General features: G+C 55.9%; 1 protein-coding gene across 2 annotated transcripts in view; it reads left to right on the forward strand.

Annotated features, from left to right (window-relative positions):
* The first annotated feature begins 415 nt into the window (after nucleotides 1-415).
* FAM53A (family with sequence similarity 53 member A) overlaps nucleotides 416-19955 on the forward strand; it is a 42112-nt gene continuing 22572 nt past the window's right edge. Inside the window, exons 1-5 of one of the 2 annotated variants that reach the window (XM_061553224.1) lie at nucleotides 416-539; nucleotides 1097-1242; nucleotides 4963-5089; nucleotides 14685-14748; nucleotides 17252-18393. In XM_061553224.1, the coding sequence (XP_061409208.1) occupies nucleotides 5018-5089; nucleotides 14685-14748; nucleotides 17252-18393 (1278 nt within the window). In that variant the 5' untranslated portion in view covers nucleotides 416-539; nucleotides 1097-1242; nucleotides 4963-5017. The remainder of the gene's footprint in view (nucleotides 540-1096; nucleotides 1243-4962; nucleotides 5090-14684; nucleotides 14749-17251; nucleotides 18394-19955) is intronic. The other variant, XM_061553225.1, reaches the window with a different exon arrangement.

Genomic DNA, 19955 nt, shown 5'->3' on the forward strand with positions numbered 1-19955 from the left:
TGGTTCGGGGAGTAAGAGCAACGCGTACGGATCTCTTTGAGCATCTGGTTGTCGTGGTTGCCTGGCAGGCCTCGCCTCTTGGGAGCGGCCCGTCCTAACCCTGCCTGTCTGGCTCCCTCCCCGACTTGGCCCTGCTGGCGTTTTGCAGACAGGGGTGTGACGATGCAACAAGCATGCATTATTTACAATGAGGCGGCCACTTCGATAAGCGCGGATGTCGTGCGCCGTCCCCCCCCACCCCCTCCATCTGTACAAGCGGTGGTGGATGCGGTGATCCGTTTGAGATGACCGCCGCTTGCTGGATGAACATCGTCTCAGGGATTAGCAACAGATGGGAAAGTCTTGGAATCGCGTGGCTAAATAGCGCCAGCAATCTCCACCTGCCCCGAACGCGGACTGTGTTCACGCGGACTGAAGGACCGCGTGTGGCTGTTAGGACCGCGTGTGGCTGTTGAGGCCGCGAGGTGGCAGCGCCGGACCTCGGCCTAACCTTGTCGTGCAACAAACACGACAACGACAAGAATAACAACAAAAACTCGGTAGGAAGCAGCGGTAACCAGGCCGCGCTGTGTGTGGCCCTGTGGGTTGCTCGGAGAGACCGAGGCTCTGTCCTGGCAAGTGGGTCCACGTGTTCCCAGCGCAGGGCCGAGTGCGCACGCACGTGGGCTGCTGTCGGCGCGCGTCGTCCCGTTCGTGTCGTGCCAAGCAGTCGATGGACATCACGCCAATCAGCCGGTTCGGCGACAGCGGTTCTCGAAGTAAATCCGTGCCCTCGTTCGGAGGAGTCGCCCTCGTGGGCAGCTTAAACTATTAACGAAGTCAATAACTTTGCTGGGTCTGGGCCCGGGACTCTGAATCTGCAATTTCCCCGAACACTGAACTCGGATGTCGTCCGGACTGTTCCACTCGGGATTTGGAGGGTGTCTCGATCACGCGCCTCGATCACTCTCACGCGGGTCACGACGGCGCGACCATCACGTATCATGAAATAGAGCTCATAGACATTACACCAAAGATATAAATCAATTTTCTAAGGTCACTGTCGCATAAGTGGAGCGAATTTAGTTTTAACCCCGAACCACCCCCCCCCCACCAGAATGTGGCGCGGGTGGTAGAGTCGGCCTATAAAGGCGGCGCGCCGCGCGCTCCGCTCGCAGTCGGAGCGGCCGGCGCCTCGGGGACGTCAGCGGCAGCAGCAGCAGCAGCGGCGGTGGCGGTGGCGGCGGCGGTGGCCATGGACGCGTACGTACGGGGCCCACTCCTCCCCCGTGCAACCGCGTGACCCGGGCGAGTCGGGCAGGCGCAACACGTCCGCGACTGTCCGTGCCTCGCGGTGACGAGAGCTGCGGTCGGGGCCCCGTGGACGGGTCCAGCGAGGGGCAGGCAGAGAGACGGGGGGTGGGGGTGGGGGGCAGGCGGGGGGGCCGCGTGCTCGGGCCTCCACCCTGGGCCTCCACCCTGGGCCTCGCGAGCGGCCTCGCCCGCAGGACCCCCCCCCCCCCAGCCCCCCCAGCCCGAACTGAGGTCCCTTTGTTGTAACGAGTCCCGCGGCCGTGGCGGCGACAGAGGGGGCGCTGGGGGGGGGGGGTGCAAGTGACGAGGTGCGGGCAGGGCTCGCGTGACGAGGGGTGAGGTGATGTCCGCTTACGGGGTGGACATTGGGACGCGTGAGAAACGAGGACGTGGAGACGAGGACACGGGCGACATGGTGTGTGTGTGTAGAGAGAGAGAGACTTGCGTGACGAGCTGGCGATAATACAGTCGCCGCTGATGAGGTGGTAGATCGGTAACCGAGTGACGAGTCGAGTACAGTATACATACTGCATGGTGCGCATGAGACCCGCGTGACGAGGTGGGGGGACGGAGCGTGCGAGACGAGTTTAGACGGCTGAGTGGGTGGTGACGAGGGGTTTGTATGTCGGTGGAGCGCATTGGACAGAGGGGTGGTGGAGGGTGGACGCAGCGCGGGGTGACGATGCACACCCATCCACCTTTCCGCGTGTGTCGGTCGACCCAGTTTACATTGGCCACTTGCTCTCTCCTCATTAATCCCGGGTGCCCTAAGTGGCAGCCCAGACTATATCTGCGATGCCTGGAGAGTTTGTGTGGAGGCCCAGTCAGTCGGGTCCATCATCATCACCACCACCACCCCCATCCCTCGGGAGCGATGGTGGTGGTGGGGTGGGGGTGCGTGAGCGATGGCCGAGAGAGAGAGGGGGGTGGTGGGGGGGGTGCAACCGCGCTGATATTTGATACGCCAATTAATTTTCGAGGTTACGTTTGTGTTGGCAAACCTCTAGTATTGCCAGCAAGGTTGGCGAGGTTGTCTGGTTGTGTTATTTCGGGGTTTGGGGCTTTGGTAGCTGGAGGAGGAGGTATGTTGGTAGTGGTTACGCCCCCAATGCATGGCTTCTGCGAGGTGTTTACAGGCAATTAGGCGGGGCTGCAGGCAATTCTCCAGGCAATTTTGCAGCCTTTCAACCATCTGACACGAGCGGGCCGTCGCCTCCTATGCATATCCGACTTGCTCCCTTTAGTCTTGATTAATGACAATGTTTGAGAGAGAAAAAATAATACATGCAACCAAACGCATCAGTTATTGGCAGCGTGCACGGCCAAACTATTAATTTCCTGTTTAAAACTAAATATATTTAAAATATTAAAATCGCGCATGTGTTTGCTCTTACAGCTGTGGTAACATTTACACGTGTGTCTCTGCTGCTTCCTTGTTTGGTTATAAGCCGATTTTACAGAGCAGCCATGCCCGACATCTTGGGCTGCGAGGGCCATGGACTCGAAAACGAGGCCACATGAGGCCCTTCCTCCCTCACTGAGCCAGTGTAACCTGATTAATGCTCCACCGTGGGCCCTATCTCCTGCCCGTGCCCCCCCCCCCCTCGTGATCTCCCCATGGGCCCTGTCATGTCTCCTCTCCACATGGGCCCTGCTTCCCTGGTAGCCCTTCTGTCCCAGGGCAGTGCTCTTTGTGCCGGCACATGGTGGAGGTGGTGGTAGCTGTGCTCACTGCAGCGGCCACCAAAACCGTCGCCCGGCACCGTCTTCAACAATAATGAGTGCTTGTTCCTCTGACCCACTGCCAGCGCAACACACTTCCCTAACTGCGCCGCGGCGTCAAGTCCTGACACCGCAAACGCTTGCGACACGAGCTGCTGGAGTGTGTGCCGTGCCAGAGACCAGCTTCTGAAAAGCATCACGAGTGTCCCTCACCGTAATCATTACCATCATGGCGGGGGGCGGGGGGGAGGTGGTTTCCATCGAGCTTTTTTCCCGAGAGAAAAATAAAAACTGCTGCGGTGTTGGAAAATGCCTTTGCCCAGTTGTTTAGCCGAGGTCCTAGTGGCAGGCCTCGCTTGGCTGTGGCCTTGGCCTTGTCTGCTGCACGTCCCCTGCCAGGACCGGTTTTATCGGCGAGGGGAGGTCGTTGGGAGGCTTGGGTTGGCTTTCATTCCCTACCGCGGGGCTGTGTAAAGTAGAGGAGTGGCAGTGGTGAGGCTTACAGGCAAAGCGTGCAAATTAGTGTGTGTGATTTAACTGGCTTGCGCCAAGCCATTACAGCGACTGGCGTTTAAAAACTGCAGCTTTGGCAAAGCGGTGGAAAGCTTGAGTGCAAAATCTTCGCTGGGAAATTTGCCACCCTTCCCACAGGTTTGCAGAAGGTGGGACGCATGTCTTCCACGATCAAGTCCCCATGCTCAGACCTGGGTGGGGACATCAGCACAGGCCTGACTATTTAACACATCCTCTGCAGCCCCTACGTCTGGAACTCCCCCCAACGCTCCATGCTGTCGAATCCCTGCCCTTCCTCAAGTCCAGGCTCAAGGCCTTACTATTTTCCTGTACCTATCACTGACTTTCTCGATGCAAAAAAAACTATCGCCACTTTTTCCGCACAGCGTCTTGAGATGCAATTGTATTTAGATGGTCTTAAATAAAAAATTAACTATTTAACTTTAATTACCTGAAAATACCGAAAGAATCAAACTTCTCCAAGATTGAGTTTCCCACTTGTGCCGGGCCTGACTTCACTGGACGATAACTGAGAGGCGGGGGGGGGGGGGAACGGTTTACCCAGAGCTGTCTTGATTCAATCACGCACCGCATGTCACCAATCTCACGCCTGCCGTGTCGGTCTCCTCTCTCTCTCCGCCTGTCCCAGGGGGGCTCCATCCCTCGCTCGCTCGCTAGCTTGCTCGCTCGTTCTCTCCCCGCTCACCTATTTGCATCCATCTTAATAGCGTGGCCATTTTGAAGCCAAATGCTGGGTGTGCACCCCTCAGTAAAAACAAACACATGCCGCCGCTGCGCCGTGACCCCCCCCCCTCACTCTGATTGCAGTCGCTCAGAACATCTCTCTACTGAGGGGCTTCTGCCTGACATCTAGGAAAGCCTTGTGGTAAACACACTTGGAAGCGAGTGGGGATATTTAAGGGCGCGACAGTGGTGAGATGTGAACTACCTCGCGTGGTATACAGCAGGTTATGGGTACGATCCCGACCCTGACGCCTGCAGTATATTTGGAGTTTACATGTTTCATTGTGATCGCGTGGATTTTTTCTTCAGGTCCTGAAGTTTTTCCCTCCACATTTAAAAACATGCATTTAGAGTATTTTGCTGCTTTAAATCTCCACGTTATAAGCCACTTCGTTGAGCTGTCATTTGTGGCCAGGTCGCTTCGGAAAAAAGAGCTATATAGCTCGGTGGTCCTTACCTGGTAAAATAAAAAGAAATAGTTTTTAAGTTTCATCTGCAGTGGAAATCCACTCACAGGGTGCGGGAGTGACAATGGGCGCTGGATAACAGGGAGGGAGCGTGCCACTCTCTTGTTGTGGCGTGGGGCGCTTCAGTCCACGCTTTGCTAGCGGAGTGCCCACGCTGGTGGCACGTGATAGCGCGGCGTGCTGGTAACGACTCACCACAAACACCTGCTTCCTGAATTTGCAGGTGATTTGACTGCCATTTGCTGCCTGGGCCATTTGTTTTGGATTGCGACGTTGCCATGGTGACGCTCATCACGGAGAAGCTGAAGAGCCAGGCCCTGGAGGACTCTTCCCGCCAGAGCGCAGGCCTGGTACGTGCACGCGTATTTGTGGGTGTGTGGTACGACTTGGCCTCAAATGAGTACCTGGTGAGATGTGTAAACATTACCATTAGGGAGACCATGGTGGCCAGGCATGGTACTGGCCACCCACCCCCTCGTATTTATTTAGCTGCAGTAAATTTCCACGTGACAAGCCACTAAGTTGAACTATCATTTGTGGCCAGGTCACTTCTGAAAAAGAGCCATGTAAGTTTAGTGGGCCTTACCTCGTAAAATAAAAATAGTTTAGTGCCGTGTCGGCATTCATATATACTCGCTAATGGAACTTTGCCCTGTTAAGGCTATACAGAGATCGTTGTTTTTGTACATGTGTGCGTGCATGGCACATGTGCCTGCATGTGTGTATGGTACGTAGGCTCCACGCATGCACAGCTCGTGTGTGTGTAGACTCATGTATGTGGTATGTACACGCCATGCACACACAACTAAAGTACGTGTGTGTGTGTGTGTGTTTGTGCTCGCACGTAGGTACGTGTGCTACCTGCGTGTGTGGGGGGGGGCATCGCAATAATTCTAGCCGTGTTGCGAATCTGGCAACATTGGTCCTATTACCAGTTGAGGATTCGCATCAGTAGCACGTGGCAACCCAACCGTTCCTAGGCCTCGTGTAAGTCAACTAAGCCTTGGATGATGACCCGCTGTGTTGTGTAAGCATCAGCACGGCAGAGACGCGGACAATCTCGCACGGTGCTCGCTCCACTTGTCTCTTTGTATGTCGTGCCGGTCTCAATAGGTGCTCGCCAACAGTACTTGACACAATAATGCATGTGGCCAAATGGGGGGGATCATTGTGTGTGCGGTTGGTAGACTTTGCACACAAGTGCAAAGGCAATATTTTTAATGCGCTTGTGATGTTTGTGGGTTCAATGTGACCCGACCTTGCCGTGCAGCGCAGCGGGCCCCAGGATATAGGTGGTAATTAACCCACGCCTCGCTCGAGTAAAGTAGAGCAGCAATTTGTTTTGCAAGCATGTTTTGATGTTCTCAAAACGATAACCAATAGCCCCAGCAAGCAACACTGGGGTGGGATGGCCGGTCCAGTGGTTAGCGCGCACTGCATTATAAACCCCACGACCCTAGGTTCATTCCCTTTCCTTGGCTCACATCAGTGGCGAGTGATGTCTGAACTGGTCCTGGGTCTCCCCTTTGGCAACCGGCACCGACCAGCCGTGGTCAAGTAATGGTCAAACACAAACCCATGTGACTGACACATCCACCCCGCAGTGGCTTGACAAAGGGCTGTGTGTACGCTCTCGCGAGATGACGCGATGTCGCTCGGCCCCAACGGTGAAGCGTTGTGGCCGCAGTGGAGCCGCCGATGCCGTCATTCTGTGAAAGCGTCCACCGCCGATTCGGAATTTTTTAAATGGGAGGGGGGGGGGGGGTGCCCAGTAACGAGAATGTGCATCGCCTTCACCACTCGCACCTCTGTGCCAATAACCAAACGACTGCTTCCCGCCGAGTTTTTCACAGCCGTTGCCCTAAAGGGGTTGGTGGTGCTCAGCAGCAGCAGCGGCTCGCTCGTTGAGCAGCCACAGACAATAGGAGCCGACACCTCCTTCCCTGCCCCAAAGCCAGCAGCTCTGCTCGGGGCCACCTGCTGTGCTGAGAGCCTTTAGGGCCCCACTGGGTGGGAACAAAAACAATTTTAATCCAATTCGTCTGAAAGAAAACACGCTCGAGTACAGTAAGAGCAGCAATTGTCAGTGCAAGTGTGTTTTGATGTATTCAGAACGATAATCGAGAAATCCAGCAAACTATCCAAAACAATCCGACAAAGTTACCATTGAGGGGCTTAGGAAGTGGTGGCAGTACCCTGTGAAGAAAAGTCTCCAAACTGTGCGGACTCCGTCTGAATGATCCATGAGGGTGAGCTCTGACAAAGGGTGAGCTCTGAGAAAGGGTGAGCGCTGGGAAAGGGTGGAGGGCGATCACGGCCAGCCTGGCGGTCGCGCGGAACCCCAGACCCCGCGCCGCTAGAGCCAGCCATGGGAGGTGGATGGGTTAGTACTTTGAGTTCGATCGTGCAGGTACAATGTTAATAAACAGCTGTGCATCCCTCCACCACCCGACATGGCCAAACACGTGAGGGGAGGGGGGGTTGTCGCAGGGAAGGATGCGCGCCCGGTTTGGTTTAAGTTTGTGCTGCGTTAGTCGGGTGGCTCAGGAGATTGTGCACACGTTGCACTGCCCGGTGGTGCCTGGGTGGGTTGCCAGATTTTTTTTGCATAGTTGCTGGACTAAGACCCAAAGGCCAAACATGTCCACGTGGCCAGCGACCAACGGCTCTGTAAAAGTTGTAAAAGACGCACGTTAACATGTTTTTTTTTTTAATTGAGCAAGCTTGGCGGGGAAGCTGACCACCACGGGTGCCTTGGTGGATGGCAAAAGTCGCAGGGTACCTCGTTAGGTCACGGGGTTAAACTAAAGAACTAAACTATTTTTATTTTATAAACTTTTATTTTTTTTAACCAGGTATGGCCAACTGAGCTATGTAGTGATTTTTTTTCAGAAGCGACTATGGCCACATGATAACCCAATGAAGTGGAAATTTATAGAGGAAAAAACTTGGAGAAAAATCCACACTACCACAGGGAGAGAGACATGCAAACTCAAATATACAGGCATCAGGGTTGGGATCAAACCAACGACCTTTATACCAGGCAAGGTAGTTAACATCTCACCCAGGTTACTGAAGAATCTTGACTTAAAGCATTCGTGACTGCAGGAATTCGTATTCTTTCGGTAAAGTCATGTATCTACGTGACTTTACCGAAAGACCCAAAGAATAGGTTCCTGAAGGTCGTGGGCCACGGTGTGGTGGTGCTGAGAACGGGACACACTGACACACAAACGCGCTGACACACAGACTAACACACTGCGCCGCTAAGCGGGGCCTGCGACGCTTACGACAGGTGTGCGGCGGGGCAGGTGCAATGCGGGGTCACAGGCAGCGCAGTGCACCGCCCACATCTCCGCAGCCACTCCCCGTGTCTCGGGGGGGCGGCCGCGGGGCCGTCAACCAGGTCGACGCGATGATTCCCCTGCCTGGTTATGCCACGAGGCGAACTGGCGACCAGAGAAGTGGAGTGGTGACTGCGGTGGCCCACGTCGGGGCTCGCCGCAGGAGGTTCGCGACGCCGGAATGATCGCTTGCTCGCACGGAGCCCGGTGGTGTAGCTATCTGGAGTCTGAGCACGCGGGAGCGGGGGGCGTTGACCTGTGGCGAGGAACGATTGTGTCACTGTTTGTATTGTGTGACTGACAATGCGGTAGAAAGGGGGGGTAATTGTTGGGTGTGTTGTGTGGGGATATTGAACATTCAATATTGATCGGCGTGTTCATTTATGTGTTGTCTGGTTGCCGTGCGTGCCCTCCGCGTGTATGTGTATGTCTCTATCTGTGGGGAGCAGTAGCGTAGTGGTTAGTGCGCTGCGCTACGAACCTGGCAACCCGATTCCCGCTCACTGCCAACACCGGTGACGATTATCTGAACCGGTCCTGGGCCTCCCCTAGGTCGACTCGGCCTCAAACGGGTACCTGGTGAGATGTGTAAACATTGCCACTGGGGAGACAAAGGTGGCTGAGTGTGGTGTTGGCCACCCACCCCCTTGTGTGCCGTGCCAGCCTTCATAGGTGCTCACTAACAGCACTTGCCCTAACAGCCTGTTAAGGCTATACGGGGGACCTTAGTCTGTATCTGTTCTGCTGTCGACGTCGAGCAACCACACGGCCTTGATTTTAAACATGTGCTTGAGAAGGCAAAGAAGGGTAACCGGTAGGCACAGCCATTTTGTAAACCACTGCTGGATGGAAGGGCGGCTTCCCCCTGCTCTGCAAGTTTTCGGGGTCATTTTAACAAGCTTCACCAACAATAGTAGAAGTTTGCTTTTTTGATGGCGTATGAATCGCCACATATTGATGCTTACGTAGGTGATTTTACACTGGCATCATCAGCTTAAGAATCGATATTAATCAGGTACACCTTGAGTCTGCAGTACTCTTAACACAAGGACTCGCATGAATTGTTTTAATCCAGCCGGTGTGACCTATTGTGCGCGTGTGCGTGCGTGTGCGCATGTATCATTCTGAAGAAGGTCTGTGGCGATTGGGGTATGCGTGTTGCATGTTTGTCGGGTGCAGGGCGTGCAGGATATGCGGCTGTTGTCATTCAGCCCTTCCCGGGAATGCCTATTTCACAAGCGCACAGCCAGACCCTCGCACGCATTCATTCGCAAGTCTCTCGCGGGGCCAAACAAACCTGGAACAGCCGTGGAAAGTTCTGTTTTTTTTGTTTAACCGGAGGCCCCTTCCCCTCTCTGCTTTGTGCGTTCACATGGCATTCTCTCCGCGCTGTCATTCAGCCATCGGCTTTATTGTCGCTGCGAGTATTGCACAACGGCGTTAATGCTCGATTGCGAATAGTGTAACACCCAAAACGCAATTGGCGGTGGCGGGTAAATGTGTAACGGCGGCCCTCGTGCGCCTTCGCAGTTTAAAGTCTGGATAAGAAAAAAAAATATTTTGTGAAGGCGGTGGAGTTGAGAGCGGGGAGAGGAATGCGTGTGACTCGAGTTTTGGGGCAAAGTGAAGTAGTCGCCCCGGAGGCACTTTCTGATATTCAAGTGCGAGGCTCCGTGATGATGCAGGCCGCCTCGCTAAGCAACTGCAGGCCTGCCCTTTAGGACACAAAGGAAATGTAAATACCGGGAGAAGCACTTGAGAACACACGCACCGCCCCGTGGGGTGGGTGGGAGTGGGGCGGGTGGGCTCTCGGAGGAGCCACAGGGCCCACGAGAGCCGTGCTGTGGGCCCTCTACGCTCCACAAACGGCGAGATGGCTGCACGCTATGCCATGGACTCGGGGGCCAGAAAACGCAGGCCTTAGCCCAAACCAACTAGCCAATACCAACACTAGTGCTAGCCCTAACGAACTAGCCAACCAAAGACTTGCACAAGCTGTAATCAGCGAGCCAAGCAAACCCCAGCCCTAACCCTAGTCATACGAGCCACCCAAACTATAGCCCTATCAGCACTGCTAACCAAACACTAGCCCTGAGCCCAAACCAACTAGCCGAGAGGGACACTAGCCCTTAACTATCAGCATCTGCCAACTAAGCACAAACTCGAACCAGGTGGCCAAGCAGCCACTAGTACTAGCCCTGCCAGTGACTCCACGTGTTCACAAAGGACCTTTTTCACTTGCTGCTTGTGTTTGTGTTAATGACAATGATGTTCGCTTTGCCTTTGCCCTGTTTCCTGAGCCCCCCAGTACCCCTCACTGCCCCCCCAAGCCTCCCACTCACACTGGGAACCTCCAGGGTGGTTATGTTAATTGAGAGCTATTTAATCTGTCCCACGTGTCTTATAGAGAGAGAGAGCGTGGAGTGGATGGGACTTGGCTCCCTCATCGTTGTGCGGGTCTCGTGAGTGGTAGTAGTTTGTCCTGGTGCTATTTCACGATCGTTTTAAACTAAAAATCTAACTTTTTATTTCACCAGGTAAGGCCAACTGAGCTGTATAGTTCTCTTTCAGAAGTAACCAGGTCACAAATGATAGCTCAACGAAGAGGTTTATGTGGAAATTGATAGCAGCCAAATACTCTAAATGCATGATTCTGAACGTGGAGGGAAACACCGGAGGACCCAGAGAAAAATCCACACGACCACGGGGAGAGATATACAGGCGTCGGGGTCGGGATCGAGCCCACGTCCTCCTGCGTACCAGGCGATGGAGTTAACATCTCGCCACCGCGGCACCCCTTCGGGCTGCAGGGGCGCCTGCAGGGCCCTGCAGCAACAGGTGACCGCTCACAATGGGCGCTCGCCCCCCCCTCCCCTGTGCCGCCGCTTAGCAGGTGCCACGCCGGCTCGTGCCGCCCCTGGCCAGGTGTGGCTCGTTGAGCGTGTTTGCGGTGGCGCTGGCCTTTGTCCTGCGTCGGCTCCAGCCGCCCTTCGCCACGGTCGCATCGCCCCGAGCTGGACTCGCAGATTCCAGTGCCCCAACAACGATCGGTCTGCTCATCATTGATCGCAGTTTCTCGCGAGTAATTGGTATTGCTCGCATATGGTCAGAGTGCTCGCTAATTATCTGAGTGCTCGGTAGCAGTTGCCGTGCTTACGAACAATCTGAGTGTCAGCTGACACTTGGAGCACTTGCTGAAGATTGGATCAGTAAAGTGCGCGATTCAAAGAATTTTCGTGATTCTTGGCACAGTTTGATTTTTGTATTTAGCCAGCACTGCCTGCACATTGACTCAAGATCCACAGCCACCCATGCACCAGTCGGCCAACAATATTTTTTTCGAATTTTTTGTATTACTGGCAAATGGGGGGCCTCTGGTCGCTGCAAACAACTGGTATGTCAACGCACATGATGCGGTGTGCATGTCGTGAGCCAAAGCATTTATTTTAATCGATGCATCGTTGCGCAGCGATTAAAAACCCATGAGTCAGACTTTGTGTGGCTGTGTTGCAGCCAAAAAATCGGTAAAGGAGGACATTGACTGCACTAATTAAACGTTATTGAAACCGTTTTTCTTTTCCCCCGCGGGACCAGGCTTCCCAGTAAATGAGAAGTAATGAACAGGCGGTCTTCCAGTGCGGAGAACTGTGGAGGAGAAACCTCGGTGTGGTGCTCCCACCGATGATGAGGACGGCTAATTTAGCCGGGAACGATGTCTGCCATCATCATCGCGTCTGTATGAAGGGGACGGGTGCTGCGCAATAAGCGCCGCATCCCCCCCCTCCTTCCTCCTCCACGGTCCAACCGCGAGCAATTGCCTCGTTCACCCGGGGAGGTTCGCGAGCCGACCTTGCGCAATGGAGCAAGTGCTCGTGCTTCTGGTTGGTGGTTGTGACCGCTTTCCAACTTGGGTTGAAAGTGTTTGCATTAACTCCCTTCCAACTGTAAATGGGGGGAGCCTTGGGTAATTCTCGTAACGGTGAGGCAATGGAAAGTTCGTATAAAGTCCCGTTGCTATCAACGTTTTTTCCTCCCCAAAACTTGACAACAAAAAAACCCAGCGCTAAACATATTCGTCTTGCCGGCCGAGGTGGTGATGTCACACAATGTGCACTCTTCTGTGGGAGGTGTGTGCTGCGACGGGACGTGGATTCAAATCCAGCATTTTGGCGGTACTGGCTCAGTCTCCCGACATGGCCATTATGAACCATCTGACCCACCCGTCCTCTTCGGGCAAATACTGCGTTCTTCATTGCAAGGCCCGCGGGCCACTGGCGGTCCTTGGTGGCCTTTATTGCGGCCCCTTGACATGCGGCCCCCAAAATACACAAATGCGAAAACACCCCCATCATCATCTTGCTGTTAATCCCCCCTCCCTCTGAAAAATAGCGAAGAACGTTGCGCCAACGTGAGCGTGCAACTGAAACACGTGGCGCTCGGCGGTGGTGCCGACTCGTGCCTCACTGGCCCGGGCCGCCCCTGGCTCCCACGGCTGATGGTTGCGTGTACGTAAACTTTGAGCGGAGCTGGCGACGAATGGGAGTCGGCGTTTCCCAAGGCCCGACTGGAGCGACAACGGCGTGGGACCCAAGAAGGAAACACATTATTTCCTGCACTGGTAGAGGCCACGCAGGCTGTGGGCCCGTGCCAGCGATCGTACCAATTGAATCGTGGAGGAGCTGTTTGACAATGCTGGCTGTCGAGCCTGGGCCTCTGGAGGCCTTGCGAGTCTCTCTCTCTCCTTCCCAGGCACGTTATCGGACTGCAGGAGCATTTGTGGAAAGTCCCGTGTTTCCGTAAGGACTCTTGTTTTTCTTAATTTTTTTTTACTTTCATTGGGGAAGTGTCGTCCCTCGTGGACTCTGTGTTGTTTATCCCCCTCGTGGTTAGGGAGGCAGGTAGGGGCTTGTGCACTGTGGAGACGACTGCGTTCACTGACTCATGCAAACCCCCCGGAAGTCCAGACACCGCTGAGACGAGAGCCGCGTGCCGAAATGCACCCCTAGCGCTCCGCCTTGCACCGGAGTGGAGCTTTAGCAGAAAAAACCCTGCTGCGACGGGACGAGAAACCGCTCGTGCGACACGGGGAAGATCCAACACCGCACGTATCCGTCGCCAGAGTTTCTTTGTGCCACGTGCCGGCGCTCCTCGGTGTGCACGTGTGCGCTCCCTCCGCCGGGCGACCGTGCTACCAGTGACGTGCGGCGGTGTCCCCCGTCGCGGTACGGCGTGCATCGCGCTCGGTGGCCACGCTCGGCCCTGCAGGGTAGCGCCGCCCACGGAGGTGGGGAGCTGACGGAGGGGGGGGGGCGAGGTGGCTCGTCCTCCTGCGCCGGCGCTAATGAGCCCGCCCGCCTGGTTTTCCCGCGGTGTGCGGAGCTCGCGCCCGTCCTCGGGAGCGCTGGGAGTCTCGGCTTTCATGCGGCATCTTTGGTTCCAGCTCGTGACCCCGGGGCACGCAGTTGTGGCCCGCGGAGGCGAGCGGTAAGAGACGGTGGCGCTCGCTTGTGCGCCCCGTGCTGTTTGTGTCCACGGATCCTCCGCCCGCCCGTGCTGTTATTGTACAACAAGCTCGCCGAGAAGCAGTGACGGTGAACGTAGTAGACATTCGCGCAAAGCTCGCCACAAACATTGGGTTGGGCGCCTTGGGACTAGTGCCGTTGGTGGGCAGCTATCAAGGCCGGCATGAAAACAACATCATGTGGCCGGCATAAAACCCAGCCGCCTTTGTCTCCCCGGTGTTGATGTTTACACGCTGCGCCATTTCAGCCTCATTTAAGGATGAAATGACGTAGAGGAGGACCACTGAGCTACGACTTGTTACAGATATTATCAGTGGTAATGAATCGAACCCAGGTTGCTGGAATCTAAGCTGTGTGTGCGAGTCATTGTGCCACCACTCCACACGGAGATCCTCACCTGCACGCACACCCGCAGACGTGCGCACACACACACACACATAGGTGTACTGCATAACCAGGTAGGGTGAAGTGCTGTTTGTAACTGTTAAGGGCCACTTGACACAAGCGAGAGTGGTGTGGGCTGCTCCCACACCCGGCTGCCACGCACACACACGCACACACAGTCCAAACCGGTCCTGTGCAGTTAAAATCCTATCGAGGGCAGTGGTTATGTGCAACTGCGTTGCAGGAACTTCGTATATAAACAATATATGCCACATTTAACGTATCTTGTAAAAATGTACAGCGTGCATATCTAATCGAGCACCTGATCTTGCCGAGCGTAAAAATGTCATGTAAGGCATTAGCAATGCTCCCTCTTGTTCGGGAAAGCGGATGTTGGAATGGTGTTATCAGCGTTCTTAGACCCTAATTTGTGAAGCCCTGCACAGTCTTTTGCTTACTTTTGCACTAAATCCCTTTATTGTGTAAAAATCGTGCTCTTTTAGGATTGTTTTATTTATGTTGGGCCTGCGGAAAGTGGTGCCCCGTTGCTGTCCCGTGCACGCAGGGGGAAGTTCTGGTGGCTGCGAGGGGCACCGCCTGTTTTTATGTTTTAATTTTAAAAATGTTTCTCTCTCTCCCGTTCTCCCTTCCTCCCTCCTCCCATGTGGCGTCTTCTCCCTCCCCGCGCGCCTCAGTATCCCGCACAGAAGTTGACCCGGGGCCCCGGGTGGTTCCTGTATGACTTTGCTGGAAAAAACAGTGAGTAGACTCGTAACTCGCGGCACGTTCCTTTCTCCGCTGCTCCGGTTCACGCACGCACACGCTCGTACAAAGACAAATTTCCCCCGTATAGTCTTAACAGACTTTCGGGGCAAGTGCTGTTAGTGAGCACCTATGAAGGCCGGCATGGCACACGAGGGAGTGGGTGGCCAGCACCACGCCCGGTCTCCTTTGTCTCCCCATTGGCGATGTTTACACATCTCACCAGGTACCCATTTGAGGCTGAGTCGATCTAGGGGAGACCCAGGACCGATTTAGATAATCGTCACTGGTGTTGGCCACGCACGTGTCCGCACCCGAAACCTCGACCCGCATCATCATCATCATCATCGTCGTTGTGTGCATCGCTCCCTGCCGGCGAGAGGGCCCAGGCCTTTTCTCCTCCTCTCCCGGCCGTGCTCCGACCCAGATCGGCCCGGGCCGCAGTCCCGCACCCTTGGGGTGCCAATGGGTGGCGGCTGCTCACCAGGCTCCCCCCGCAAAGAGGCGCGGGGAGGCATGGGCCCGCGCGGGCGTTTGTTTGTTTTTGTTGGCAGTGTGGGTAACGCCTCGCAGAAAAATGTAATCTGCGGGTGCTGCTTTGCATTGCTGGCGCCCCAGCGCCTGTTATCAGGGCTTCTCCCACTCGTTTCTTGCGCTGTCGCCGAGATGTAGCGAGGGGGCTGCCCCCACGGCTTGGCCGGTGTGGCTAAAGCGACGACGTTCACGTTAACTTGAAAAGGACAGTTTACCCCGGTGAACTTTCGGCTTAATAAAAATAGCCCAACTAGGGTTGCAACCCGGCGCTTTGACATAACAGCAATTGCGTAACGAATAATGAATTAGATGAACCGTAAAAGGGCCGGGCGCTGTGCTCTCGCCAGCAGCACCGCTCCCTGCGTTGGCAGTGAGCACCGCGACGACACCGAGAGTCGTTTTTATTTCGGTGCGGGTGTCTCGTACCACTAGACCTGGCGTGGCGACGGTGCCACCGGTGAAAGGGAAGCAACCGAGCGGAGTGTGGGAGAGGGTGGGTGGCGGGGGTTGGGGTTGTTTTTACCAGCACAGAAAGCTACACGGGCATTTCACCTGCTGCGGGCTGCGCCCCTTGCTGTGCACGGTCGCTCCCCTCTGTGGGCGTGGGCTCCGAGCCAGCGAGTTGCACCCCTCCTATTGAACGCTCAGCTGGAGCCGAGCGATACGCACACTGCACGTGTGCTGGTGCCTCACCCATGCTTCACCCACGCTGCACCCACGCTGCACATGTGCAGCAGCTGAGAAGCGGCTCACGTTTTTAAGGTGGCGTGGTAAACCATGTGACCGACATGAGCGTCGCACGCGGACCTGTCTGCTGCTTAACCTCCAAACGATTGTGTTGGCGCGTTTGCCACGTCGTGCAAATTTAGCACCCCTGGACGCCCCCCCGAATGAGATGTTCGCAACGGAATTGCAGTGCGAATTGTGCGTAGTTAGTCAAGTAAATAATTGGCTTTGTCCGCGGGATGTGGAGCTTCCTATGTGTACAGCCCCAGACCGCGGAGCTCGCTTTCTCAAGCCCACCGGGGACTCGGAGCCCTTCGTTGTTTCCTTTATCAGTGTTGGCAATTGTTGTCGCAATCAGAATGATGTAGTTTTGTAGACGTTTTCCATTATTTTAATGTTTAATTGCCATATTTGGAGCTATAAGAAGTTGAAATCTTTTGCTTGTGTTGCAATCGAAACGTCGTGATTAAAATTTAGTTTTATCTTTTATTTTTATTTATTTTCTTTACCTACATGACTTTACCGAAAGAACCAAGAGTATACTGCAGTACAGTAACTGGGCCATTGTCAGTCCACTGCTGGATGAAGGCTTTCACGTTCCCGTGTCAGTTATGAGTGGTTGACTGTCCATACTTTACCACCAGTGACAGTTGGTGAACCGGTAGTTGGCCTGGACTGTTTCAGATATCGCTCTTCACCGCTGTTATTAACCATGGCTGGGAATTGAACTCGGGTCATCGGGTTCAGAGTACAACTCACTCTGTTCGGCGTCGCCACCCCACCTGCTCGACACAGCCAGCCGGGTTTAATTTTCAATGCCATCCAACCGAGCTTTCAAACATTTGTGTGTTTAGTTTAATGACCATTCTGGTCCAGTAGGGGAGTGTTGGGGATTCTTTGATGCTCGTGAAGATGATCCCCTGTGAACCAAAGTTGGGTTACCATTCGCGATTTGAAACTAAAACTAAACACACTAAACTCTATTTATGTTACCAGGTAAGGCCCATGGTGTTTTTCCGGATTGCAAACCATCCGAAAGCTCGAGACGCAAACCAGAGAAAAAATAACTTGCACGCGGATATGGTTTCCCCTCGTGGCTGGCCGCCATCTTCCATTCCGATAACGCGGTACTCGGAGGACAAAAACGCGCGTTGGAAAGCGTTCGGCAATCGACGAGCGTGCGACATCGTCGCCGTAACCAATGCACGCGCGCGTGTGTGTGCGCGCGTCTCCCCCGCAGAAGGGAAGACCTCTATATGGAACATGTTCTCTCAGACGTGCCCCATCAAGATCCGGCCCAAGCCCAGCGTGGCCATGACAGCGGCGCCCAGCACCGGCCCGGGCTCGGCGGCCAATGGGGGCGGCCGCCACACGTCTCCCCGGCACGGCGCCAACGCCGGCGCGGGACCCAACGGCGCCGCCGCGACCTCCTCCTCCTCCGCCGTTGTCACGGGTCTCATCCGAGAGCTCAACATCAACGAGACGCTGGTGGGGGGCGGCGGCGGCAGCCCACTGACGCCGCCCAGCAAGCGCCACTGCCGCTCCCTGTCGGTGCCCGAGGAGCTGTCGCGCTGCCGCTCGCCCTGGAAGCCCGGCTCCAAGATCTGGACGCCGGTCACCAAGCGACGGTGCCACAGCGGGGGCAGTGCCACCCTGCAGCGCTGCAACAGCCAGGGCAGCGCCGCCGCCAGCATGGTGCAGAGGCCCTTCCTGGGCTGCGGCGCCAGCTCGGCCTACTTCAAGCCGACGGTGACGTACGCGGGCTCCGGCTGCTGCCTGGCGAAGGCGTCTAATAGCCGGGCCACCGCGGTCTCGCAGGCGTCCGGCGGCGTTGGCTGCGGGGCGTTGTTTCAAGGTTGGGGCGGCGTCGGCGGCTTCCCCTGCTTCCCGGCACCGGTGACCCCTCCGGAGTCGCCCGTGCCGCGGCCCGCCTCGGCCAGCGCCGGCTGGGGCCTGAGCGGCCACATGGATGAGCGCAGCTGCACCCCGTGGGGCCAGTGTCTCTGGGCGCCGGCGTCCGCCCCGCTCGGCTCCAGCTCCGCTGCCGAATCGCAGGCGGCGGCGGTGGCGGCAGAGGCCGGTCCCAGCGCCGGTCCCCCGTTCCACCTGCTGGAGGCGCGGCGCCGACTATCTCTCTCGCAGGAGCGCATCACGGAGTCGGGCCGGGCGCTGCTTTGGGGTCACGCCGGCGGCACACCGGAGACCGGCAGGCGGGCAGCGCCGGCGCACGTGACCACCGCCGGCGCCGGGCACAACAGGCTTCCCCGGTGCCGCTCGCAGCCGTGCGTCTCCAACGAGCGCAAGTCGGGGCTCAAGCGGCGGCGAGACGACGACGTGCGGTGGATCCGACCCTCGCTGGACTTCCTCAAGATGACGTCGCAGGTAACGAGCGCCGGAGGACTCGGGATCGGACGAGGAGGAGCCGAACAGTTGCAATCGATTCTCGTGGGCGCGAAACTCGCGTCGAAACCCGCGCCTGCGAGGAGCGATCGTTTTACCTGGCAGGGGACGGCGAGAATGAGAGACGGTCCAGGGAAAAGCGGCTACAAAGGAAACGCACAACGCAGAATACACGTGAACAGTGGTTTGGCCTCCACGACTCGCTCTCACCATCCCCATTGTTCAGCCTCGCGTGTGCTCTCCCTGTTTACGCTTGCATTGACACTCAAAGTGAAAAATAGGGTCAGCCCTTTGGCGATCGCCTCCTGATTGACCGTTGGCATGGACCGTAATTGATTGTGACACTCACATTTCGATGCATTTATCTTGAGCGCACAAATCAATATTAATCTACGAGTCGTTACACTAACGACCACCCCCTGCACTGCCCGGGTCCCGGCCTCCTCTCTCTGCGACGAGCGGCTACCTGCCGAAGGGCCGCGCCCTCACCTTGTCCCTTTGCTTTGACCCCGTGGCACCTGGCGCGCGAGTGCTTGGCGTGCGTGCTCCTGCAGCCCAGGTGTCCGCCGCTGCGGGGGCGTGAAGTTTGTACCCTGGGTGCTGTGCGCCGCCCGCTCTGTTTGCTTACCGCGGGGGTTGATTGATGAGCCCGGCCCCGTGAGGTCGCTGCTCAAACACACACGGGAGGGGGGGGGGGGTCGCCGCAGCTGTCGCCCCCGGGCGTGACGCCGCTGCCGGAGTGTGGTGGTGCGGTAGTGTGGTGGTGGTGCTGTGATACGGGTTTGTTGTGGGGTGCTCGTGTGGAGTGATGGTGCGGTGCTGCTGCGGCGATGTGGTGGTGTGTTGAGGTGGCGCGGTGGTACTGTATTGTTGTGGTATGGTGGTGGGAGTGCAATGGTAAGAGTGTGGTGGTGGTGCAGTGTGCTAGCATGGTGGTTTTGGGAAATTCGCCCTTCATAGCACTCGCATTATAGACGAGTTGGTTTTAGTGAGCTCACTGCAACAGGGCTCGCTATACTGCCAAATCTTATCCCCTCACTCTGGCCTCTCTATTCAGGCGCTATGAAGAAGGGTCATTGCCAGAAACGTCACCGATTATGTTGTTTTCTTTTTAAGGCCACATTGTTGACAAACGTGTTTTTTTTGTCATATCTGTTGAAAAGGATCATATTGAAATGCGGGATTTTATGTTGCCCAATGTGTTGACCTGCCCATTTATGGAATTGGGTGTCAGAATGTACAATTTTTCGTTTGTCACACGATGTGAGTGCGATTGGCTCATGGGGTCGCTAGCGGGTTCACGCAAAACCCTGCAGCGGCTACAAACTCGGCACGCACCACGCGGGGAACAACAATAATAAGACGACAAGATCATTATTGAATCGATTCGTTACCCAGAGTTGTGACTGTTCATCCGATTGTAGAGAGTTGCTGTTACTGCATTGCCTCATCAGAAACTTGAGGGTTGCAGAATCAGACACTGTATACCAGGCGCGGCCATGCCCCGAGCCACGTGTGGCTGCCGGGCAGTTCAATTGCAACCT

Source organism: Lethenteron reissneri, chromosome 17 (genome assembly GCF_015708825.2).
Source record: "Lethenteron reissneri isolate LAM-NWPU_2019-01 chromosome 17, ASM1570882v1, whole genome shotgun sequence".
In the NCBI taxonomy this organism is placed as follows: Eukaryota; Metazoa; Chordata; class Hyperoartia; order Petromyzontiformes; family Petromyzontidae; genus Lethenteron; species Lethenteron reissneri.